Source organism: Rhea americana, unplaced genomic scaffold, assembly GCF_003343005.1.
Source record: "Rhea americana isolate MKP2758 unplaced genomic scaffold, rheAme1 scaffold_5, whole genome shotgun sequence".
NCBI classification, from domain to species: Eukaryota; Metazoa; Chordata; class Aves; order Rheiformes; family Rheidae; genus Rhea; species Rhea americana.
Window position 1 is genome coordinate 45,445 of NW_028186645.1, and position 26,204 is coordinate 71,648.

Genomic DNA, 26,204 nt, shown 5'->3' on the forward strand with positions numbered 1-26,204 from the left:
CAATCATCTTTGCGATGGCCAGCAAGTGCTATAAGGGCACAGTGAGCAAGGCAGCAAAGGAGACCTCAGATCTCCTGTCCCAGAGACTCGTACCAGKGCAGACGCTCACGCTTCTCTAAATCACAGACCATCATGTTTACTATAATGTGATGCCTCAAAGTGAAGCATCTTGCAGTAGGTTCCTTACACAGATTTGTTTTTAAATTCCTTGTATATAAATSGCAGTTTTGAAATTTGACGTGGCTTAACTAATAACTAATATTTTAGCAAGATATAGTGCCCTAATCAGTTCATTAACTACCTCTGAGAGCCCCAGACTGACATCTGACATTTTTAAAAGTCTCATGGCAAAATACCTCAGAGAAGGTACGAAATGGAGAGCTAGCCAGCGTTTAGAACCAAGGAACATTTAGGGTTTTTTCAATGGTCTTGGGAAAAAGGAGGACGAAGGGATTTCCCAGTTTCCTTCCTACACCTAAAGTCCCTTCAATTACAACTTTCTGCTGTGTAGATAGATCAGAGGCCAGACACTCAGCTAACTGAAACAAGCACTTCAAGGGAAACCACAGACTCAGCTGAGCCACCTGACTAACTTGAATGAATAAAAAATGGCCTGCCCATATGCAAAGACCTGTAAAGGGCTTTATTTAATGAAAAAAAACAAAGTAAAGCTAACATTACAGAGAGTTTCTATCATCCATTCATGATACTTCCTGTATATAGCAGTTCCATATGAAAGTGAATGAAAGAAAAAGCATGAAGTAGGATCTAGCTTTGCCATTATTTTCCTCAAGAGATGCCAAGAAAACAGACAACCTCCTTTAATGGATGATGAAGCAATACAATACATGCTCCACATAAAATATGAACACTTTTCCACATAGTCTTACACAGGTTTAGTGTGTAAGTGACCATGCTAGTGACCTGACCAGAATCTTTTAATTAAACATACCAACACACTGGATCAGAGTGCAAAAAGCCATTTTTAGAGGTGTCTGTTTGAAGAATCTTTTAATCAGCACATACAAAAGAGTTTTGTTTCTCCCAAACATTTTAGTCGTTCTTTTTAAGTAGGAGATCACACAAAAGTTAGGACTCATTTTCATATTGCTTTGCAAAAACAAAYTTCATGTCTTTTATTGAGTCAACTACTTTCTTCTTTCTGTGTGAACGGTTCTATACAATCTATGTATTCCTATTGCATTTGCTACAGATCATGGAATTACTTCTCAAAGAACCCCCCACCCCTTAAGTTAGAGAAAAATTTAACCTRCTCTCAATAGACAGGCCATAACAGAAAATGTAACATTCAAATACTGAAGGAGTGAAATCAAACTCTTAAAACTCCTTCCCTTTCTGCTCAAAACAGCAGATTACATGTTCTTGAAGCAAATATCATCTAAAGTTGCATCAAAAACAGTGTTAAAATAGGCAGGTTTCAGCACCAGTCTAGAGGATCTAAGTTCACCTTACAGTCAATGAAGAGCTAGCTCTGCCAGTCAGGTGATTGCTCCCAAGAAAAACAGGTGTCTAAAACAGGGGGATGAGTCACTCTCTGGCAGTGCTTTTTGGATATTTAATGCCTTTTCATAAGGATGAGTTAAATCAGCTTCCTTCACACTACCACATGCAACACATACTCTCATACGGCTTTGAGCTCTTATTAGTCTCAGTGATGTCATGTCTTAATACAAAATTAAGAAATTCACTATAAAACGCCTGAATATTAAGAGTATCTACATAAAGTCTGCTTTAAGCTAGCCTTCATGATTAAAAACAACTGATTTTCATTTGGCAAAACAAAGACAGATGCTTTCTTAGAAGCTGTTCTCCCAATCTCTCACCAAATTCAGATGCACTTCCAGTTAAATAAATGTGGGCATTTGGAACATTGCTTGGATTTGAAGGCTTTCTTGATGTTCTTATACTGTAAATAAATAACTGTTGGCCTATCAGATATTACTTTGTTTGATCATCTGACCCACAAGTTGGCTTCTAGCTCAGAGGCATCCCTTTGGGAGGCATATTAACAATATAATGCAATGGTATCCTGGAGTGCTGCACAAACAGGAGCCAGCAATAAGTAAATTGGGATTCGAGCTGACTATTTAGACTACTCAGGTTAGGAGTAACAAGATATTATTTGCAGACAGATATTTAAATCCTTCCAGCTTAAGCTTTTTCTGATATGATTATTTTATAAGCAGTATCTTGATGGTCTAAAAAATCTGGTTACTAAAGTACACAACCATTAGTGAAATGTTTCTTTTACACAGCAGTAGAATCTGAAATTACTGCACAGCCCTCACCTGCCCTGTAGCATAGACAGTTGTAACACACCCTCGTAAACACTGGGTACAGTTTAGAATCACCACTTTTCGTTCAGTTGCTTTCTTCAGTTCTTCCAGCAAGTCTTCTCTGTTATTTGGGGCATTGCCACTTCCATAAGTTTCAAGTACAATGCCCTCAGTTGGAGGCTGAAGAAATGCTTTTACCTGTTTAAAAACAAAATAGGAAAGAAAGCCAAAGGATGTGTTTAAATCACATTAACACTTTCATACATGGCACAGAGTTTTAARAAAATTTCTATTCCTATTAGAATCTTGCTCCTCATTTGCAATAACTGAGACTGTAGAATAAGCTTACAAAAATGAGAATTTCATTCTTTAACTTCCTTTAAAATTCCTAGAGGGCTGGATTTTAAAATAAAGTATTTTCTACAGTCTGATCCCAGTGTGAAAAAGAATGCTGTTGTTTAAGTGCCATTAACAGGCTATACTGTTGCACCATGGTGGAACAAAAGGCTAGGTTTACACTTACTAAATAAATACAAAATCATTAATTGAAATTAGAACTCCCACTCCCACACCTGTCCAAATTCATTACTTCAGCAAATAAGAGTTTTGCCAATAAACATCTGGCTTACTAAGGGAGATAGCTTCTCACTTTTCACAAAAGAGTATTGCAATGAAGCCTCCATTTTTTTTAACCCAAGAAACAATTCATTTAATTCACAGCATAGAAAAAAGGAGGTACTAGTTCACTAGTCAATAAGGTAGCTATTGTATCTCACTGTAAGAGGATGCCTAGCAAAGTTCTCTTTCTAAAAAGATTTACTTTAGACAACCTAGATGTTTCTTTGATCATCACATATGCTATATTCAATACACTGTAATCCCCCATGAGGCTAACGATGCAGTTGGATTTTTTTTTTTTTTTTAACAAGTATACCGCCCCCCCCCGCTTTTCCATCTGTTCATATTCACCTAAAAAGAATGCAGATATAATTGAGGAATGCTGCTTAAACTACTGGATTCAATTTAAGATGGCAACAGCCATGCAAGACCTGTCACTTTAATGGAACTGATATAAGAACAAAAAATTTAAAAAGACACAAACTACCTAAAACCACAGTTCTGCAAAACATTTTCTAAAGGCTCAGAGCAACAAAATATTAGTTATCATCTTCAGATCTGTATCAATACAGGGGGTCATCCTAACCACCGGTGTGAGTGGAACTTAACTTTGAGAAAGAAGCATTAGTTGTAAAAAAAGCCAGTCACCTCCATGCCCYCTCTCCCCCCAATATCCTGTGCGTACTTTGGCAAGATATTTARTAATATGCTTCAGTGTGCAGCAAGAAAGCATTCCCCTGGTCACTGTAGCTTGTACCTGTTTAGAAAAGTACACTTGACCTATTATTAGCACTGGTAAGAAATTAATTTTCAGTTCCAAGGCCCAGGCTGTTCAGATTTTGTCAACAGTTTGTGACGTAAAAATAGTCTTTGAATACCCTAGTATTAGAAAATGCTTATCAGAAGACAAGATACCTTCCCTTCCCTCCAAAAAACCACACTGCAGMTTCCAAACTTTGGCTAAGTAAACAAGTGTTTTGAGCATCATTTCATTCACTTCCAAAAAATTAAGTGCTGATACTTACAGCAGCAGCAGTGATTCCTGGGAAGATTCGCAGAAGCCCAACATTCCTGTTCATATTGGTGTGAACTCGAAATTTCTTTTTGGTATTGGCTCTCCACACTGTATCCCAGTTTACTGTTAAAAAGAAATGGCCTTCCTGATTTAGTATCAAAAACATAATATGAAGTAATCTTGTAGCCCGTTGCACTTACAGCATTATCTTATTTACACCTYATTTATTAAATGCCACAGAAATATGTGTTTTCAGGCCATATCCAAGTTAGGGTCAGCTGTGTTGTTTTACCTTTATTTCCAAAATAACCTAGATTCCAACATAAATCAGGATTATTCATCAATATTTTTGCTCYAGTTCACTTCCCAGAGATATTCAACAAGTATACTTGCTTCAATTTAATAGTATTTTATAGCAAAGACTTCCAAAATAGGCAGTTCAGTTTCCACTAGTGAACAGGATGATCTATCAGATACAAAGCTATATACCCATATTATAACCTCTCCAAGAGAAATCTYATAGTTGGGAAAAGCGTTTGACTACAAGACCTGACCAGTTCACACTGTTGAACACGTCCCGCTAGTACCAAATTTCCCAATTCAGAGTGCTCAGAAGCCTCAGCCAGCAGAACACTATGCAGCTCTGGCATAAGTGAGACATTTACTTGTCACACACTGATCAGAACTTCACTGTTTTGTAATTGGACCGATATCAACCTGAATTAATGCTTAGAGATCAGATCTTCATCTTCTCAAACATAAAAGATATGACAAGTTCTGAATGTCATAATAAAGACAAATGCAGTTACTGTAGCCACTAATCACCTCCAGAGTTTATTACGTAGTTACTAATGATTAAATAAAATAGCAGGGATTCAATTAACTCCGATTATACATTTAGAGCCAGAAGCCAGCTGTTTAACTAATAGTTTGTTGTGTTGCATTATTAGAAGCCAAGTCATGCATTATTGATTTCAAAACCTTACTGCTCCAATGCAAAAGCACAGTGCTGGTAGTTCTGACAACAACTAGAAGGCTGTGGTAGAGGTTTAACAAATGATAGCCAACAGCTCAGAGCATCATGTTTCAATGAAAGCAGACCACACTGTAAGGCTACCTGTTTCCCCATCAAGATTTAAGCTTTTTAGTTTAGGATAAAACCTCAAGCAGCAAGAACAGATAGAAGATCTAAGTGCATAATACTGAGTTGCTCTCAGCCATGTGAAGAGTTACTCACACCAATTACTATTGCAATCTCTTGCCATCAGCAGACAGGCATTTGCAAGAAAATCAGAGAACATTAAGAGCCTCCATTGAAGCCTGCTCTTTTGCTTTATTACCAGAGAAACTAAAAACTACACTACACAAAGTCAGGACAAAAAATAACAACCTTGTATAAGACAATTCTGAAGTTTCCTTTCCTGTCATGGTGCCCTACCGCGAGTAGAGGTTCTTTATGTGCTTTCTGAAAAAATACTTATTTTAAATCCTGGGACTTACACGAATAAATATGTGAACCATAAGCTGTAAAATGGTTCACAAGCAGTTGGCTTGGCACTGTGTTTATCTCAGCAAATAAACTTCAGCAAATGCATTCCTACTGCTCTGGGAAAGGGAGAATAGAAACATAGTCTGTTTCTGTAGTTTCTCCGTGAGAAGCTGGCCAACACAGTTCTGAAATCACCTGGCTGGATCTAGTAGCTGGCCAAGTCGCTCCAGAAGGCCTCCATAAGCTTTCCGGAGCAAGTTAGGGACTGGCAGGAGGTACCTGGGTGGGTGCAAAAAGCAATGCATTTGCTCTGCTTGAGGTCCATATGTCAGGCTAACCATCTTCATTCAATCAGCACTGCTTTTTAAGAGACAGTGTTTGGCAATAAACCCAGTCCTTTCAACCTTCTAACAAACAGATTAATTCTTTAATTCTTTAAAAGCAGCCTCCTCTATGAGCAGAGACAGCAATAAAATTGTATCAAGGATTTCTTTCCTTTATCCTCCATAAGCTATGAGTCCCTGCCAAGACTTCACAAATGCATACTACAAAGTTTGGCAACTACTAGCATCTCTGTAACAGACTTGAAGAATGAACTGAGGAAATCTATCTTGGCATGGATCATTGAGAAAATACTGCCAAAAGCAGAAGACTGAGGGGAGAAATCAGAGCATAGGTTGAGAAATGAGGCCTATACCTGTACTCTGGGAATATACTCTATCAAATAACACATCATCTTCAAGATATATGCAATGCATTCAGAGTACTGTGATGCCAATTCCAAACTATGTTAAGAAATGACTAAAGATTATCCTTGAGTTAAAATTATTTTGGTTGTGAATCCTGTCAGTCTACATAAAGTGCTCTGTACTGCAGATGATAAATGCAGTGATGAGGGCAGCATAATTTCTACAGGTGCGAGCTTTCCACCAGACAAAAAGTTTGAAAAAGCCAGTGTGATGCAAGAGGCAAAGACAAATGAATATACATAAAAGCCCAAATTCATCTAAGAGTTATTCAGAATTGTTCTAAGTGAGMCAGAGACTTATGCAGGACAGAAAACACACCCTTTCCACCCTCTGTCTCAAAGATTACATCCCTCCAAAATGTAGAATATTTACATGGTATAGCTAAGTTCAAGCATCTTTATTCTACTGAATCAATCAGTTATCCTACAGTCTCTGATCCTAATGCACAGCAATCTTTTTGTTAAAGCAAAAAAAAAAAAAAAGTTTTAAGAATTCTTAACAGTCTTAAGCAAGAAACTCATATAGAAATAGGTGAAGTACAAAAAACTCCACATACTGTTGTTCAGAACAGCTTTTTATCATATGGATAAAAGTGACTAGTCAGGGGTATTTGTATTTGGCCCAACACAGAAAACAGTAAACCATCCTGACTTGGATAGGCTGTGCTTGTAAAGAGTTTAATTGATATAGTGTACTGCATTATATAAATATGGACAAAAAGCTGAGGAACAAGCATAACTAGGTATTGGTCTTCCATGGAAAACAGAAAGCTCTTAAAGCAATGTACATAAAATAGAGAGGTAATTGTTATTTATATACTGTGTCCAAAGTGTCTTGAAATAGGAGAGATTGTGTTATTCAAAGATTCTGCATTTAAGATATTAACATATCTGGTTTATTTTTCCAAACATAAAAAAAATCACAGAAATGACTCTCTGCTACTCCCAATCTCCCCCTCTCTCCTAAACACTGGAGCTCTTAAAATCACAGCTCAGAGAACAAATTGGAAAGAGAAGTATATATCTAAGGCATAAAGTAAACTCTTTAGGGTTTGAGTCCTCTGAAGTCTATGAGCCTTACTGGGGTAAAGGGATGGGAAAAGAAGCTACTTTGCAGTCCCTGGGGAGGCAGTTTTCAYCTATGGTCACCCAGCCCTAAGAAAACGTGCAAGTGCCTTCATATTTCAGGGCCAAATAGGTAGCTAGTAAGGAAATAATCTAACTATTCTTCACTAAAGAAAAAGAAAAGATAATTTCCTTATCTTATTCAGTGTTATTTTCACACAGACATATGGTGATAGGGAAAGTGGGGTGGGGGGAGAAATCAACCTAACTTAAAAAAATAATCCTGAAACAGTCTATAAAGCAGAAAAAACTTTTTTAAACCAGTGCCTGTGCCACAGTACAGGTTTCAACTCATTATGAGAGTGCTGTAACTAAGAGCAACACCTCCCTTAGGAGTGGTGACTGAACTCCAAGTTATGAAATCAAACAGGAAATACAGCTTTTCATGATTGCAGAGCTGCAGACAAACTGCAACACTTTCTCCTCATCCTTTTCTGCAAGGCTACAGGCAAGTCGTACCATTACATAAGCTCCCCCAGTGTTCATTAGAATTCATGGCGACAGCCAAGGGGTGGGGAGCACAGACCAACCTATGGGTGGAAATTCCTAAAAGAGGCAAACAAATATAGACCCCCTTTTCAGTAGTTTATTATAAAACAATTGACACTTTTTGAAACGAATATTTAAATTGAATGGTCTCATTGCAAGAATCAACATGCCTACTTCCAACTTCCCGCCTACTTCCCGAACTACTTCAGTGAACACAGCTGGCATTTGCATTAATATATAAATGACTTGGACTTTTTACTATAAATAACTAGAACTGTCAACCAAGACACAGAACTAGCCAGTGACTAATAGCTTCCCTCTAGCGAGACTGCTGGGCAGATGAGCCTAAAAAGGCCTTCTAACCTGCTGCTGCAGTACCAAATAAATCTGTGCACACAGCTGTATGGCATCTTTTTTTCCCCTACAAAAGTTATGTTTCTAATCATTCAATTCTGTACATGTGCAGCACTCTCAGAAGTTACATGCATGTATGATAAAGAAAGTCCAGCCATGGTAACAAAGCAAATTTCATATTTGCTTCATTAAGACAACAGAGAACTGAGGAGAGTAATCAGTTATGAAACATACTGAGACTCTTTACACAATTCAAGCGAATCAGACCTCCTTTGTCTCTCTCCTTGTCAAAACATGAGAGAAATAAGGCAAGGCCTTTTATTTGATAACCTTTAAGATTTAAAAAATATGTTTGAATATTCCTATATAGTTCATTATTTCATATACAGTTTTCTGATCCTGCTGCAAAAGTATCTACTATTAACACTGTGTTACTCACCTGAGGAGTTTACTAGGATTTTCCACCACTTCTTGCAAGAGTTTCCTATGCTGAATTCAAAGTCTTAAGAAAACTGACACCCTTGCTGGTCTAAAACTTGATAATGGGACTCTTAGGTGTTGCTTAAACAGCTAAGGACCTGGCTGAGAACCCATCTAGTTTATGGGATCAGAAATCCACCAGGACCCTCATCTGAACGGGGAAAGGGATGAAAAAGGGAGATAAAATATGAAGAAGAGAGAAACAGCTAGGAAGGGGAAGGGAAGAGGACTGAGCTGCTCTCCTGTCTCCAGCTCCTCTTCTCATTTCTTCTTCTCATTCTTATGTACCAGTCTGTGATCCTGAGTTCCTACCCCACTACGCTGCCCACTCCTGTCATCTCTTCACCATCAGTTTCTCTACAACTTTCAATCCCAGTTCTGTTAGAACTGGGGAGCCCAAGGAAGAGTTTCTGCATGTGGCCTGCTCCAGTCTGGCATTGTCAGACTGCCTGAGATAATGCTGAAGCAGCAAGAGTCAGTCTCATCTGCAGGAAGATTAAGACTTACTATATAAAGTCATTAAAAAGTTAAAGATGCTAGATTTGTTTGGATTGTTTATAAAAGCCTCAAGCAATTCCTTGTCTCCCTGAAAGCTTCAAACAAAGATTGTAAGAAGAGACTCAGTGAAGACAGCTTTGTTTCAAACAATTATTTTGGACAAAATAAAGTAGCACTAGTAGATTGCTCATTCTATAACAATGTTTTTTTCAAAATGAAAAAATCATTCAATACTGACACTGTTGTCTTGGATAAATGATGCTACCCAAACAGGGTAATCAACTGAAACAAATAAGAATAGAGCCTATCACACCATCAATTTTTAAATCAGAAATCCTCACTGATCTCATTGGGGCATTCTATTGAAAAGATACGAGACACAATATGGGCCAAGGGAAGTACTTAATAACTTTCTCATTTTGCTACTATACACAAGTAATCATAAAACAGATCATTCAAATGCAAGAGAGAAGTAGTATGCTATTTGCAGCTCCATTTCATTACTGATCATTTAGAAAACTATTTATTTATACTCGATTTGATACAGTTCATAAAAACCCAAGAAAGAAGACTTTCCCCAATTTATTGCAACAGTCATAGTGGCACACTCTCCACCTAAGAGAGTCATAGTGGCACACTCTCTACCTAAGAGATGTCTTCCTGACTGCTACAGTATTTAACAAGTTTCCTCAGTTTGTATGACTCCTACAACACAGCATTTTGATCCTGGAACTTTGCTAAGTGACTCCCACTATTAGGTGCTAAAAGTGCTAAGCTTAATTTTCAAAATTGCAGGATGCCTCTGTAGGAGGAGATGTTATTCAGAATGGCATGCTGCATGGCATAGGGCTAGAGTTCCTACTGCCACTAACGGCACCCAGCAGAATTTGGGAACCCCTTGCTATTGCCCTCCCTCCCCCTGCCCCAACTTGTACAGATGCTACAGTAATAGGCACAAACATTAATGTATTTTTTCCTTACCCCTTATGAGGTGAGGAATATTTAGATTAAAATCTTTTGCTTGGAAAAACAAAGTAACTTCTTGAAGAGACAGCAGTCAACCTAAGAGCTTCTAAATCTTTTGTGGGTATTTTTATTCTTCACCATTTAATGASAAATAAGTGAAGGCTGGAGCATCTGCCCTATGAGGAACGGCACGAGAGCTAGGCCTCTTCAGCCTGCAGAAGAGAAGACTGAGGGGGGATCTTATCAATGTGTACAAGTACCTGAAGGGAGGGTGTCAAGGGGATGGGGACAAACTCTCTTGAGTTGTCCCATGTGACAGGACAAGAGGCAGTGGGCAGAAATTGAAGCACAGGAAGTTCCGCCTAAATATGAGGAGGAATTTCTTCACTATGAGAGTGACAGAGCACTGGAACAGGTTGCCCAGAGAGGTTGTGAAGTCTCCTTCTCTGGAGATATTCRAGGCCCACCTGGAYGCAACYCTGTCTAACATGCTCTAGGTGACCCTGCTTGAGCAGGGGGRTTGGACTAGATGATCTCCAGAGAGATCATCTTCCAACCTTACCGATTCTATGACTCTATGAAGTGAGTGTTCTCTAGGCACTAGGCTGAAATTTAATTTGTTTTTACTTGTGAGAATCTAAACTTRGAGGCAAAAGAAGAACAGACCCCTTATTTCTCTATTTGCAATCCTCCACCACAAATGTGGGAACATCAAATAAGCGTTACTTAGGAGGTCTAGCTCTATAGTTTTAAGTAATATTGGAGTTTGTCATCTAGACCTAGTCCTTTCAAACATACTTAGGCTATCCAAGAGCAACTTGCATAACTTGTATTTTTTAAAACTGTCCTTTARTAGGGTTTTGGTAACTCCTCGCTTGGCCAGATTCCAAATGTGTCTCTCTCCTTCCCTCTGTGAAGAAAGGCTGTCATTTATTCAAGAACAGACATCAATGTGTTAATGACTTTGTAAACAGATACTATAATCTTCATGCAACTTTTAAAAAGGTTTTCCCCTTCCTTAAGGAACAGAATCACAGAAATTGTAGGAAGYCTGAGTAAGTCAGGAAAAAAAACCTCACACAGAACATATCCTAAATCTGCTATTTTCAGTATGTTCCCAATTCAGACAGGTCCTAAATATCCAGTAYAACCTTTTACAAAACTATATGCATCCAACATAGGCTTGTTGAAGCTGCATATACTCTGCCATGAGTCTTTTGCCTGATTTCAGAGCCCAGCATGGCCATTAATTGGATTAAACTCTTTGTTCTTTTAGTCCTACCCACTCCCTCATTTTTGTCCTCAGAGCAAGCATTTTCATGACACAGGGGCAACATTCCCTCTGGTAAATCTGAATGTTTAGTCAAAGTCAGCCTAGCTCATATCTGTCCCCAGTAGATAAATGCAGCTGAATCACAAATTTTTAAAGTCTTATTAATATTTAAACAGTTTCAGTACACATGAGGTGGAGGCAAGATACAAGGCTTTAAATATATATCAATGTTTAAAAACAGTCTTTCAGCTATATAAGCAAGCATTCCATTCATCTAGAGTTCTATTGCATGTGGCACAAATTACAAGGCTTAAGAGATGATGTTGCTTACTTTTAATATCAACCTCAGCATTTGCAAGTGGAGGCAGGTTAGGTGAGGAAAAGGCATTGAAACTCTCAGCATCCACCTTAGTCACCCTATTTCCCCTGTACAGTTTATTATAAAAATACAGGCACACCTGCAAGACAAGTAAAGAAACAGGTCTATGAATAAGCCAGTAATTAAAAGATTCAGTAGATAAATACTGCAGTCTGTCCTTTATAAAGTGTTTTCTAAACCTTTAAAGCAACTCAGAGGCTACTAGATGTTTACAACCCTTACACTTTTAAAAAGAATTGGCACATCTGTCACACATTGRTTTAAGAATATAAGAACAAAACAAGTTAAGAGCTTACTAGTTTTGTAATCCTCTCATGAGGTACAGTCTAGGAGACTGTAAGTTTGCTTAAGTCCACTTTAGGGACAGAGGAAAAAAGCAATGTGGACTTTTTAATAAGTTCATCAGTTATACCTAAATTCACAGTTCAAAACCTTAAAAAAGGCCCAGTGAAAATGGATGATAATTTTTAAGAGTCATCAAATATTTAAAACTAGTCCTCTTCTCAAATCCCTTTACAGTGTCTCAAGTGGAATTTGAAGGAAAAAAGATATTTCAAAGTTGTTAGTTCCGAAGGTCTTGGCCAGCCAGCTTTTGCTGTTATCCTACACGGAACTGGCTGTCTGAGCACAGACAGAACTGGAATGAGGTGTAATCTGAACGGTTTTCTCTCAGGCTCTGGGCCTATGCAGTGCCACCATATTTTAAAGGCAGGGTGCTAAAAGCATGCAGATACTCCCATGTCTTTTATGTTTCTCATCCTCAGCACTTCAGTCTTCAGGAACCAGAACTAGAAGATGCTGCTATCAGTTCTAGAGCAACTTTCAAACTTCAAAGTAACTTCCACTTCAAAAACTGACTTAAGTGTTTCAGATCCCACACGTTTGCAAAGGAATTTCAAGTCTGCTGCAACCTGCATTTCAGACTTGTTAGTCTTTACAGATTGTATGTAGGAAAAATGGTATATGGATTATGAAAAAAAGTCATGTGCTTTGTCGTGCAAGGGTCTGTTACCTCAGTGGAATCATTTTTTTTTTCCCTTTTAAGTGCAATTCTTTACTACCTATCAGAAATTCTGAGTACCTAAGTATGTATTCTAGCTAGAGGAAGAAAAGCAGCTTCTGAGATAGTTTTCACAGGCAAACAGACCTCAGGAATCACGAACTGCCCAGCAAAGAGCAGTGCCCCCAGTAGGTTGGCTCGGCCGTCATTCCTCAACTCGTACAGGGGCACCTGAAGAGCAGAGACTGAAATTAAATCCTGTCCCTTATGTGAAGCCTACACAGCAGAAAAGAGAGTCCAACTTATGCAATACAAATATATCAATAATTTATGTAACAATAATKAATGACAAATAAAGWKTACCTTTCTGAAGCAGATGGTAGGGTTTCCCTCTGTGCTTAACACACTTTTATAATTGAGTACTTAWAGAATAATACAGAGATGAGTATGAATGAGCAATTGTTTTTAGAGGTAGAGAYTGATTCAGGAAAAATACCAAGAATCAAAAGCAGGTGTACTCAGTTTAAGTGTTTGTGCATGGAGAAGTGATTGTACATAGAAAAAACAACAGCCTTGGTTCATACAGAATCCTCATGATGGGCTTCAGAATGGCTCTCTTGCACCATCTTTCCTCACAGAATACAAAAACTGAACCAGCAGGTTACTACTGACAGTAAAGGACAAGATTAAAAACAGAAATCTGGTCTGCTGAGTGAAGCAGCGATGACTTCCGTGCTTTTTTAGATTGCCTTTTTATTAACAGAGAGACAGAGCTCCTTTCAACAATGAAAAAAAAAAATCACATGCTCTGTTGCTGGATTATATGTCAGGCAGATCTCCAAAAAAATAGAGCAAAAGAAAGTAGAACCTTGAATATGATGTACTACAACCAGACTGCCCAATGTCAAGACAGTAAGTGGGAGTCTATTTCTTCCTAGACTTTTGTATTTTGACTTCAAATAGACCACATGTGAAAGGGAAGTTATGAAAAAGGGGGAGGGAGGGGAATGTTACAGTGCGATGTTTCATCTCTCTTTTGTGATTAGAGCTGTATTTTACGCTTAAGCAAGCTGTTCTAGTATGACAACCCCTCCCCCTTAGACAATATGCAAAAGTCTGATCTCCAGCTAAAGGAAAGAAAACTAATAAATCTAGTCTTTAGAGTGAAAGAAACAGACCATGTTAGATGCGTTGTGGAACAGGAATGATCAAAAATGCACATAATGTTTAGAAATTACAAAAAAAAAGATGAAGAACGCAACAAAGATAGGAGATACCAAAGAACAAGGAATAACATAACACAGAGTAACAACTGCTTAAGTAATACGACTGCATGCTTCAAGGCTTCAAAAGAAAAAAAAAAAAAAGATAAGTAACAATCAGCAGCCACCTGAGGCTGGAAAGATGCTTCTCATATAAACAGATCATTACACAATGGCCAAAGACAGGCTCTTATATCTTTCTCTGAAGCATCTGGCCCCAGCCATAATGAACTACTGGTCRAATTTGGTACAGATTTTTAAAGTCACTAATGATAAAATTATGGGATGTATCCTCAGCTGGTGAGCCCAGCAATTGTCACTAATTTTTATCAGCACTGTGACCATTCACCGTGGTCACACTGCATTACTAAAGCACATAGTGATCTGCAGGATACTACTGTAGTTCTGCATATAAAAACAGAAAATGAGGCTTCTGACCTCAACTTCAACATTACCTGAGAGCCTGTCACAACGACAGTTTTGCCCAAGTTCTCAAACATGAAGGATAAGGCTGACGCTGTATAGGCCATTGTATCAGTACCATGAAGAATCACAAAGCCATCATACTTTTCATAGTGCTCCTGGAGAAGGAGAGACATTTTTCATATTATTAAACCAACACAGTGGCATTAGTAAGTGAGGTGCATACTGCATTATTTTTACTGATACAAGTAGCAGTGTAACACTTTAAAGAAGTACTATAAGCATAATTCCTCTCAGAGTTATCCATATATTCAGTTTAAATATAATTAAGGGTTAATCGGACAATAAGCACTAGAGCTAGTAATTCTAATTATGGAACAGTCAAAGAGATTCTTCTATGTATACATATTAATGCAGCATTTTTAAACCAGAAGACTGCTAATTAAGAAAAGCTTAGCAATGGCTTTAAACAGGAATGTTAACATATGCAAATTAGTCATATAGTCTGATTTCTTGTTACTGCTTTTACTTTAGGGATTACACCATTTACAGGAACAGATTAGGCAAACCAAAGCTATCATAACATACAGAAAAAACAGTCCATTTAATCCWGTTGGCAGGCAGGCAAATTGCCAGTGTACGAGTGCCCTCTTCTGTTCAGAAGTCAGCCCTTCTGTTGCAGTAAGTGACTTCTTCAGCAGAGAGTACAGAATAGGCCTGTGAACTGTGCCTGTTCAGTCAAGGCACATGCACTTGCTGCTGTTTTTTGAACAGTCCCTTAGATCATCAGATGTATACAAATGGAAAAAGGAATTTTATAATAAGATCAATCTACATATAACTTTTAATGCAAAGTCATGAATGGCACTATTCATCCTGTTGGAATGAAGTTATCCGCTAGCTTTTGGAGGAAAGAGGATTTGATTCCTCTATTTTAAGTGATGCACATAGTAAACATTGTAGTAAGAGACAACGATGGCTTTTACTAGCACTTTTCATTTACCAACATGGAAAGGACTGCACAGAAGTCTAAGCTAATACGCAGGGCGCCAGACGGAAAAAAAGGTTTTCTCCATGGTATTAAGCCAGATTTCTATTTAATTATATTTCTTATGCTACAATAGGCACATTCTCTTGGCATCTTCTGACAATAAGGTCACCTCCAAACCTACCTTCAGATTTCTACTTGTCCTTTTTCCATTTCTTCACTGATGATACTTGCCCGTATATATTGCTATCAACTGAAAGCTTTGGAGATTTTCAGCTTATTTCTAGCAGGTAAGTCAGCAGGATAATAGTCAGTGTTGCAAGATCTTTCTGTAAGCCAAACTATAGTGTGTGATGCAAAATTTCAGTATGCTGTAGTTATTCACCAGTGCAGTAAAGCGATAAGCAAGTTTCAAGGGCAGCCATCTGAAAAATAGCCACTTGTCCTTTCTGAGTCAATCAGTATGCTTCATGAATATTTTCAACCTTATGAACTTTATTCAATGAGATAGAACATAGCTTGGCTAAAACTTCGTAATATAAAACATCACGCAGGGAATTAGGCAGAAATCCCACACAAGCATCTGCAAATGTTTCAGTCTGAAAAATCTTCTGGACMTTACTGCTTTGCCAAGTAAGTGTCTAAAATGAACACAGTGGCAGTGCCTATAGATGTCAGAAAGTCAAAGGTTTTTTATTTTTCCCTTTCTCAGCACTTTCCACTTGGATTACATACACTGGATATCTATTTGTACACATAGAGAAGTTGGATTCTGTGTATGAGAGAGAACCATTTTTTTGAGATCAGAAGTTGTAATAAAACTAATRTGCAATTAAGAAAATAAGGTAAGACTCCTGTTCATCATGGCATTGTCTTCTTCACGTTACTTCAGTCTCAGCCCTGGCCTGCTCCCAGCTGTACCCCTGTTGCATTCTAGAGAATAAAYCAATATACCAGCTTCGTCTCTTCTTCAGCCCTTGTAAGATGCATTTTACAGGAGAATTGTCCCTTGTTTGGTGGTTTCAGGATTAGAGGACTCAAAGCYGTAAGACTATTATGTGATCTTCAGCAGTATTCCCAACACTATTACACTGTTGGTGTATGCTTGCACCCTTAGGTGAAGGAGGAAATTTACACTATAAAGCCCATCATCATAGAGCAAGCAGGAGTAGAAGAGCAGTATCTTACTAGGTTTACTTCTTAAGATCTCCATATGAATTCCTGGTGTGAAGTATTTTAAATGTTTCATACTTCTGCTTCCTTAAAATCACACAGGTAAGTTCAGATGTGGGGACAGAAGCAGAGAAGTGATGATTTTTAAYCTAGAGCTTGCCTACACATATAGAAATATCTAGGGCTTTGAACATTTCCCAGTGTTGGGAACCTAACAATAATAGCATTTTTTTCTACCAGCTGCAACGCAAAAGCTAGTCAAGTCAGTCTGTATCTAAAGAGAGGCATAAAAATGTGAAATTATTTTCAATGTTAACAGTACATATTAATAGYAATAATTAAGATATTTGCACAGTCAAATGCTGTGTAACTAAGCAACTTTCAATTAAGTCACCTACATCTATGGATTTTATTCAACATTTCTGGACAGTGAATTTAAGTAAATACTTTAGAACAATTCTAGCTACATATTATACACTTTATTTTTAATTTTTAATTTTATTTTCTTTTACAAAATTATGATATGGCTTATCAGTGGAAGAACTCTATAATTTTAATAAGTTTATAACATTTCAGAAGAAAAAAATTTCCTGCAATCTTACATGTATAATACTCACCACTTTGCAGGTAACTAAGCTGGGTGTAACATCCTACATAACATTTATATTTTTAATAAATAGATATATAATCATAACACTACTAGATTGTTTTATTTTGCTAAATATACTGGATATACTGCTGTTTTGTGTAAGAAGCAAATGAAATCTCTTGCCACACCGTTGTACCTCAAGTTTCCTTGCAATTTTGGCCCAGTCCTCTGGAGTCATGTTGGAAGAATCAAGTAACGGTGAGAGCTCCAGAATTGTGTAGATAATTCTTTTGTTTTGCTTAGAGACACTATGAAGAGAGAGAATTGAAAAAAGTTTCACTCAGAGCTAACACTAGCTCATCACTTCTGACTACTTCACTRAATCGGTAGTTTTTACCCTTCTCTCCCCATTACCACTCCCTACCATTGCAAAACTGCTGCTAAATTTGGAACATTAAGCTTCAAGTTTAGAAACTCATGGTCTGATGCGGTTTTAAGCACAAATTCCTAAAGTTAACAGACTTAGAATTTGGGATGAGATGGGTGGGGGCAGTTGTCAAAAACAAAGGTGGAAAAGTGGAACCCAGACTAACTTAGCTAAATCCTAACAATTTGGAACTGAGTTTTAACAAAAGCCAATACTAAGATTAAGGTTTAAARAACGCTTCACAAATTAATGAGAGGGGTCTATGAAACTCCCAGTGCATATAGGGGGTCAACAGAAGAGCTGCAACTTTTTAATGCTTTGATAAATATAAATACCCTGACAGGCAGAGTATCTTCTCTTAAGAATCTTATGACYGACCTTCACTTCCGTGGTTTTTACAAGATCCACCCTCATCAGTTTCTCTGACTTCAGATTTCAGCAGAGGCTCCATTGGTTAGTTAAGACTTTCAAGAAAAGGTAACTATTGCCTAGAGACCCAGTAAAAACCCTACTGCCTTTGCTAGCAACAGGCTAACTTTGTAAAGCCCCAGTCCCAGCCTACCAGGCTTCCTGCTGCCTTGTTACGAAAGCCGGCTGTATGAACTGAAACTTGGTACTGGCTGCCTCTTGTTATGATGTTTAACTGTGTGATAACAGCAAGAATCATAAAATAGGTTGGCATAGGTTGAAAACAGAGGCTCCAGGACTATAAACAATTCACGAACACTGGCCACTGAAGAAATGCAACCTTCAGAGCTTGGAGAAGACTGCTTTGAGTACAATAAAGGCAAGACAAAGCAACTCATTTTAAGAAAAAGAGTTAAGCAATAGGATGGGCCTGCAATGAGTCAGGAAACACCTGATGGGCCTAGGAACATAACACTTTCAAACACCAGGCAGTATGTAGCCCAGCAGATGGAGACCAAAACCTAAGTATGTCTGGACACTCAAAGGAGGCTTTCAGACTGGAAGTGAGGGAAGGTTTGCTGAAGTTTAAAGCTAAGACTGATGTCTCTAAACCTAAGTTACCTACATAAAAAGTGAATTACAAGGTTAAAATGACAAGAAACAAAAGCATTTTTAAAACACTGAAAAACAGAGATTTACTTAACAGGTGGAATATTTTCACAACATTGCTATATAGAAACAAATATGTTTCTATATAGCAACGCAATAGCAAACAAGTATCTAATAAACAAGAAATATGGGACCAGCAAGAACCAGCTCTGCCCTTCCTATTTTGTCTTCCAAACAAAGACATCCAGGAGCATGTTTAATAGGGCGATCTTCAGTGCATTCGCAGTGCTTTCCCACTGCTTGYGGATCACAGAAAGTTAACTGTCAGCTGCAACAGTCTATATGAATAACTGTGACAGATACTTCCAACATTTATACTGGAAAACAGCCAAAGGCTGTACGCTGGCCACTGCATGCTGTATGAATGTGTAAAAGAAAGTTCCTGAAATAAGGTGTTTAGAGCACAGGAAACGAAGATGATTACTTTCCCATAGCATTTGCAATAGCATATTTTCCTACTTGCTATTTTTGTATACACAAATAGCAATATAAAGCATGCAAAAGTGAGTCAATTATCAATTCATCAGCTGACAAAATCTGCAGATCCATTCCTCCTATGAGGCCTATAAGATAAATGCTTACAGCGCGGATAGAGTTTTCATTCATAACCACCTGACATACTGTAGCTAAGAGGTTAGGTTTCACAAAGAAAAATGCCTTGTTGGATAGCATATTCATGCACACTAAGAGCAGCTTTGGACATCAGTTGAAAAACTGTGAAAAGAAAACTCCCCTGAGGCTGTGCTGCTTAAATAAAAATATGAAATTCCAAACCAGCCTCGTCCACCACTTTTGATGCATCTCCCTGAAAATAGATGATAAGTTTGTATCTTTTTTTCATTGTACTAAGGTTATTACACAGCTCTACAAAGTTTACAAAAGACTCCTCTCTCTTCAGAAACATATAATGTTTCTCAACTGCCTAGTTAAAATATCACTCAACTAGTACGAAAGAGAAAATGGCAAGTTGCCATGACTAACCTCCCTACATGGCACTTAGTTGTGCTAGAAAAACAAGCTTTTTTCTCTTCTTTAACTTCAATAAGCTCTTGATCTGAATGATTGTCTTAAGGTGTTTTTGTTCTTTATAGAATATACGCTAGGAGACATATACTCAGGACCTAAATGGGTATACTAGTGCAGTTTTGTTATATTTGAAATCCTCTAAAGTTTTTAAGTTATTCAGATATATGAAAAGTATTGTAACAAATCTCCATTTTTCTTACTATAACCATCATATTTAACTTAGATTTTATGTTCACATCAATAGCACTCCACTGGGAGACCATTTCTTTTTTCCCTTACTCTTTTAAGTGCTTACTTTTAAAAGCTTAACAGAGAGATCTGAATACAAAATAGAAAGCAGTTAACAAACCTTACATTTTGTTTGTATGTCCTCATTTTTCTCCTTTAAGATTAAGGAATATCCATTTTTACTCTTACAGCAGAACAGCTATAGTCCCATTTATTTTTGAACGACTGTGTAAAATCATCCTTTGTGCAATGTTAACATGTTTACAGGGGTACAGTCATTCACCACAGCTGGGGAATATCTCAAATTAGCATACTGCCCTCTAAATAAAACCTATAAGCTTATTAATCATTGCCCAACAGTTAAGAAGCAATGCAGATTAATTATAAGCTCATCACTTATTATCATAATGTTGCATAAATTTGGGAAAGACAATCAGCTTTTATGGTTTTCTAAAAACAGAAGGCCTGCAGAATTAAAGAATGGGGCTTATTCATGGATGCATTAATTAGCTGCTACTTTTCCAGACCTATGCCAGAGATAATTTACACAGAGCTGTATATAAAGTTTTCTTAGTTTCTACGGAATATTTGTATGTCTGCACAGCAGCAAGTTAACATTCAGAAACAGAAAAAATGCAAGACTAAGCTGCCTAGAATGTTTACTTGTTGCCTACTTTAAAAGTTATTTTTCAAGCAGCTATATAACACTTCATTGCAAATAGTGCCAGACATGGTAGTTTTTTTCAAGTCCTTTTAAACATTTTTGCTAATCTTATACTAGAATAYTCACATTAATGGTTGGAGATTTAATTTTTTGAAAATTAACAGAACACTTCCCAACCCTCCCTCTCTCAAAGGAGAACGTACTTACGGGAGAACCAATGTCTTATCTGGATATTCATGGAAATCATACAGCTTTTTTTCCTGGGCATATGCTTCATCATGCAGCTGTGGCATGTTTTTCAAGCTTTTTACTAACTTATTGGCCTCAGGAGTGAGTCCTTAAAAATAAGGAGAAAATGAAGTAAATAAACAAGCAGACTGGGGGAAAAAAGTAACCAACACAATAAGAACAGAAGCGAAGTTACGCAACTATTTGCTCATCCTTCCAATTTAAATTTAAACACTCTATCAGTAGTATGAGAACATGAAAATAGAATATAACTAATACATCTCTGTGYAGTTACTCCTTTCTTGACTTGAAATGGAAGGAAACCCTTTATTTAGGAGAAATAATATCACGAATTTCCTTTGCATCAAAAATTTATGTTTATTTCTAACTGTTGCCTGTATGCAAATATTGTCAGCGGTGGGGGCAGGAGGTCAATTTTTGCAGCTGTAGCACAAAGCTGTCCTTCTCTTTCCCATTTCCGCAGCTACTCTCCAGCTAGTGGTGAAAAACCAACAAACATTGCTTTGTACTACAAAGTTATGTGAAATCTTTTATTAAGCTTCTTAGCCTAGAGTCGTATTGGCAGGAACAGTGAAGTATTAGCCCAACTGTATTGGAAAGCTGCAGGTAGTACCTCACCGTCAAGAGCAATAGCAATAGCAATTACAAAGAGGGRAAAAAAAAAGAAAACTAAAACAAATCCCGTAACAGGTATTGAGCATTAACAAATATAGATGGAGATCTATACAAAGACAGAGAAACGTCAACTTCTCAGAATAGTGTTTTAAGTTATAAATGCCCTAATCACCAGCTCTGGGATATGTACTTCCCACGAGCAGGTTTAGGACTGGACATCTCACCTGACAACAGCCTGAGAAGGCACCTAGGCTAGTGAAGAGAAAAAGGCCAGAGTATGGGCACATCTTAAGTCCTGTTCACCCTCTCCCCGCTTTGTTGTCTTCTTACTCCTTGCTGTGGTGGCCCTAAGGATGGCTGGGGCTTTAACAAGCCTAAGGAAGTTCATTCAATGCTGATCACATTGCAGATGCTCTGGTTGCAACCAGGTATTTTAAAGGGAACCCAGATGCCTACAAGACAGAAAGGTTCCTAAATTTTTGATGTTACAATACTCAGTATCATAGAACTGAGTTCCTCTGTGAATCTAACTTTCAACTGCTTTGATATTCATAGGATAAACAAAATCTCTGCATTACATCTACTGTGATTAGCCAAGAGTGTTGTTCATTCACAGTCTAAACTTAGTGAAATGGAATTTGGCTAATCTCAAGCTTTAGTAGTTCCTGTGTGTGTACATGACAATAGTACATCAGGAGTTTTCAGGTCAGCAATATTCCAATTATAATATTATATTGGGCTACAGTTTTCCAGTCATTTTTTTCATTTGCAAATAGTTAGTTTTTTCCTCAGCTGAGCAAAGATTTCATCTACTAATATCCTGATGCAGGCAAGACAGCAACAGCTCTAATGTCCAGAGTCAAAAGCCTCTCTGTTTTTCTTAAGTCTGACTATTTGATACATCCTTCATTCAAGTATTTTCCATCAAAGGAACTTCTTTTCTGAACTTCAAGGCTCTGCTGGCATTACTGCTCAGTTTAGTATCAATGAATGTATTTTATACAACCTGTTCAGATGAAAACAAGTTCTCAAACCTCATTATTCAACTTCTGCTAATACTAGTTACTTGTTGCTAAGTAAACAATAATAATAAATAAGCAAGCTAGGTAATTGTCTTCAACTTCTGTTTGCTGCAACATAATTCACACACAAGTTAAGCATCTACAATATTTTTGTTTCACCTTTTAACAGTAAAGTTTGTTATTTAAAATACACCAAAGTATAGAGAAACAGAGATGGTACTACTTGATGTRGCTCCACGCACTCTTTGCTTGGGGTCTGTTTACTTTCCAAGCAGATGGAAAGTCCTTAAGAACTGCATAMTCTCTCTCCTGGTTTGCCTTAAACGAAGTAGCAGGCTTTTTCACAGCCAACTTCCTCACTGGACAGCACCAGCATTTGAGTAGCTTTGTTTGGATACCTGCCAGAACACTTCATTTTACAAAATACACTTAACATGCCCTCAAGCTTTGGATGTTTCGTTCATTCAGTTACTAAMCCTGCTTTTCCTATTAAGGATGCTCCTAGCTTAGTCACAAAGGGGCACTTCTACTGTGCTTGGGCATAGAATCATTCCAGCTCCGAAGCACAGCCAACACTTTCAAGGGTTTTTTTGATTTTTTTTTGTTTGTTCAATGCTCATCTTGATCTGAATACAGACAAAGGATTAGATTGATTGTTTATATTTTTGTATTTGCTCTAAGAACCGTTAATGATTAATGATGTTCATTAATATTCTTAAATCCTTTCTAAATAGTAGTTCCCCATCTCTTCTCTTAATCACAAATTCAGCAGGACTTTTTCTGGAATTGCTAACACTAAACTTAAACCTTTTTTTTGCAAGACATTCTACAGATGTATGCAAGATGACTAACTTATGACCTATCAGTCCTCTATATGCATCCATGTTTAGCAGTGATTTCTGCTTTATGGCTTCAATGAGCAGAAATAGGAGAACTCAAGTGCAAATGTCTTAAGAACAGTTCTACTTTATTATGCATGTACAACATCTTTCAGGAGCCAAACTTGTTAACGGAGTAGTTGAAGCAACTTGACCCCTGCAGGGAAGAGGCAGGCCATGCTACTTGCTGAAATGCCATCAACTTCTGTTCTTTCCCTTCTTAGCYGGCCACCCCTTGCATCACAAAGTGGATGGACAAAGGCAGAAGAGCAAAGACCATAACTACGGACAAGAATAAGCATGGCTCAGTCTCATCTACGCAGTGAGGACTCTGATTTTCACTCCAGTGCTATAGGTAATACAGCTATAGCTACATACCAATAAAGATATCCTCTAACCTGTGCTGGTGCAGAGTATGGGGAGCTGAAAGAGTCCAAGGTAACCATGTCAGTGGGGCTCTACACCCAAGAAACCCTAAGAGCTGGGGAGATGGAGCACACTGAACTTCAGCATACTGAAACCATCACCCCCAATCCAAGCAAACTCTCTATACTGACGAAACTAAAGAACTTTGCCAAAACAGTTTTCATGTAGGAATATCATTACAAACAGGGTATACAYCTAGGGTGCCAGCTCCCAAAAGTAACAACTACATTCTGTTAAGGCAGAATAGAGTTGTTACTATAGAGAAGCAGGATGTAAAGTGTTTTCCAAAGTATTCATTTTTGTCATAGCAGTGTTTTGAGATTTCTGAGGTGATGTAYGTAGGTTCAAGCAGAAAAAGGTTGTACGCTACCCATTTTTTACTGCATCAGCCAGTTATTTGCCAGTCTATCAGTCTAGCACAYACATGTAGGGGGCAGTTTTGCACATCAACATATTCCTTGCAGAAAACATTAGGCCCATCATGACTGTCACAATTTAAAAACTAAACTATTTTCTTCAGCAACTGCAAAGACYGCAGAAAAGCTTCTATGCCTAGATGGAAATTGGTTAGGTAGAAGCCTAGTTTGCTCCTGTTGGTTTGAGCTGCTCTAAAAGGTATAACRCTATTCAGGGAAGTGACTTTTACTTACCTTGTTTGAAATAAAACAGTTACAGTTCTAGGTAAGGTTCTAAACAAGCAATTTCCATCCACTGATTCTACAGTAAAAAAAAAATGAGCATCTATTGGTTTTACCTTTAAATAATGCTGCCTTTCCCATGCCCTTTCACTAGCTTCTGTCTTGAACACTAAACATTGCCAAATATTCTTAAAGAGGAACTCTAGCTGCTCTGCTGCTAGATCTGTGCACACAACGCAGGTTGAAACCTTCATCAGGACGTACCAAGTCAGCATCACTGGATTGCAACTGTTAGATTGTTTGCACATGCTTTAATGATTGACACTGCTAAGCGATAGAAAAAGGGCACATGAGATCAGAAGAGGTGAAGCAGTTCATTCACAGCAGAATTCTAGCCCGGCTTTTACTTATTTGCTTAAAATAAGGCGTTTGGGAAGCCAAGACATTAAAAGTAGGAAATGATTTGAGTATAAGACACACGTAAAGAGACAGAGGAAAGCAAGTACATGTCATTTGAAACATATAGAGAGATTTTTCTTACAACTTGAAATTGKCATGTTTCAGGATCTGCCTGTTCAGCGGATCAAACACAAAATGACAGCCATGGAAAACAAAGCAGAATAGTCAATAGACAATAGTCAAGATCAGCCAGCCAGTCTTCAGAGAAGGAGGGCTATCTATGCCTTGAAACAAGCCCAATCTAGAAAGCTCTGATATGAAGCTCCAAGCGTTTTAATCCTASAAGTGAGTAGCCTAGATGTTATTTTAAGCAGGGGCTTCAAATTCTGTTGTAATGTGAAGCCCCTGTATTTCTGAACAGCCAGCATAGCAAGACAYGCTCTGGAAACCCTGGGGTACTCCACAGCCTACCAAGTGAAGAAAGAAAACCAAACAGGTGCRTATGAAGGAAAACAGTTTGATTTTGATGAACATCCACCTCCAGCTACACTTCACAGGTGCAATAACCACTATGCTATCCCTCTACCTAACGCTACGCCCTCTCCCTTTGTGCCAACGCTGGCAAACACACAACCGTGCAGCAAGTCGGATCAGTCTGAAAAATATTTTTCCCCTGACATGGCAGCTGGCTGATCCTTCCGGTATCCCTCAGACTCCCCGTTTAACAAGTTAAGTTCGAGGTACTGRGGTGCTATTCTGGCCAGCTTCTAGATCAGGGGATGGGGGCAGGCAGGTGAACGTTAGGCGCCTACCTGTTCATGTTTAGGTGTACCGAAACCRCACAGTAACCTATAGCTGTAGGTACCTAAGAAGCTTTCAGGTAAAGCGCGGGCAGTATACTGAGACGCCTCCGACCCCAATTTTGGATTTAAGCAGCAAGCAGTTAGGGTGGGGGGACTGGCACGTCCAGCTTCCTCCGTACGAGAATCCCGCGCTCCCCGGCCAGCACTGCGTACGGCAACAGCAGCAGCGCGACGGCGCCGGGGGGCGCGGGCGCTCCCGGAGGGCCGGGGAGAGGCCGCGGGCGGGAGGTTTAACCGGTTTCATTTTCAGCGTGTGACAGAGCGGGAGAGCAGAGGCGCCGGCTGAGGAAAGGCGCTGCCGGCTTCCGGGATGCCGCCAGCCAAGCCGCTGCGGCGGCCACCGGCGAGGGCTCGCTGCGGCGCGGCGGCAGGCGGCGCGTCCCTCCGGCCCGGCTGCTGCGAGCTGCGGCAGCTCGGGGGATGCTGAASCGTAACCGCCGCCGGGGAGCGGCGCGGCGCGGCGCGGAGGAAGAGCCGCTGCCCGCGAGCGCAGCGGCCGCGGCAGCCCCGAGCACCCGCGCTGCGG

The 26,204-nt window shown here is 38.7% G+C and overlaps 1 protein-coding gene across 1 annotated transcript in view; it reads right to left on the reverse strand.

Annotated features, from left to right (window-relative positions):
* The window catches only part of ASPG (asparaginase), a 54,994-nt gene that overhangs the window by 19,651 nt on the left and 9,139 nt on the right, over window positions 1-26,204 (reverse strand). Inside the window, exons 4-11 of the mRNA XM_085317624.1 lie at window positions 21,677-21,704; window positions 20,796-20,925; window positions 17,363-17,474; window positions 14,449-14,574; window positions 12,879-12,962; window positions 11,684-11,810; window positions 3,941-4,053; window positions 2,310-2,495 (exon numbers count right to left, since the gene is read on the reverse strand). Coding sequence (XP_085173750.1) covers window positions 2,310-2,495; window positions 3,941-4,053; window positions 11,684-11,810; window positions 12,879-12,962; window positions 14,449-14,574; window positions 17,363-17,474; window positions 20,796-20,925; window positions 21,677-21,704 — 906 coding nt within the window. The remainder of the gene's footprint in view (window positions 1-2,309; window positions 2,496-3,940; window positions 4,054-11,683; window positions 11,811-12,878; window positions 12,963-14,448; window positions 14,575-17,362; window positions 17,475-20,795; window positions 20,926-21,676; window positions 21,705-26,204) is intronic.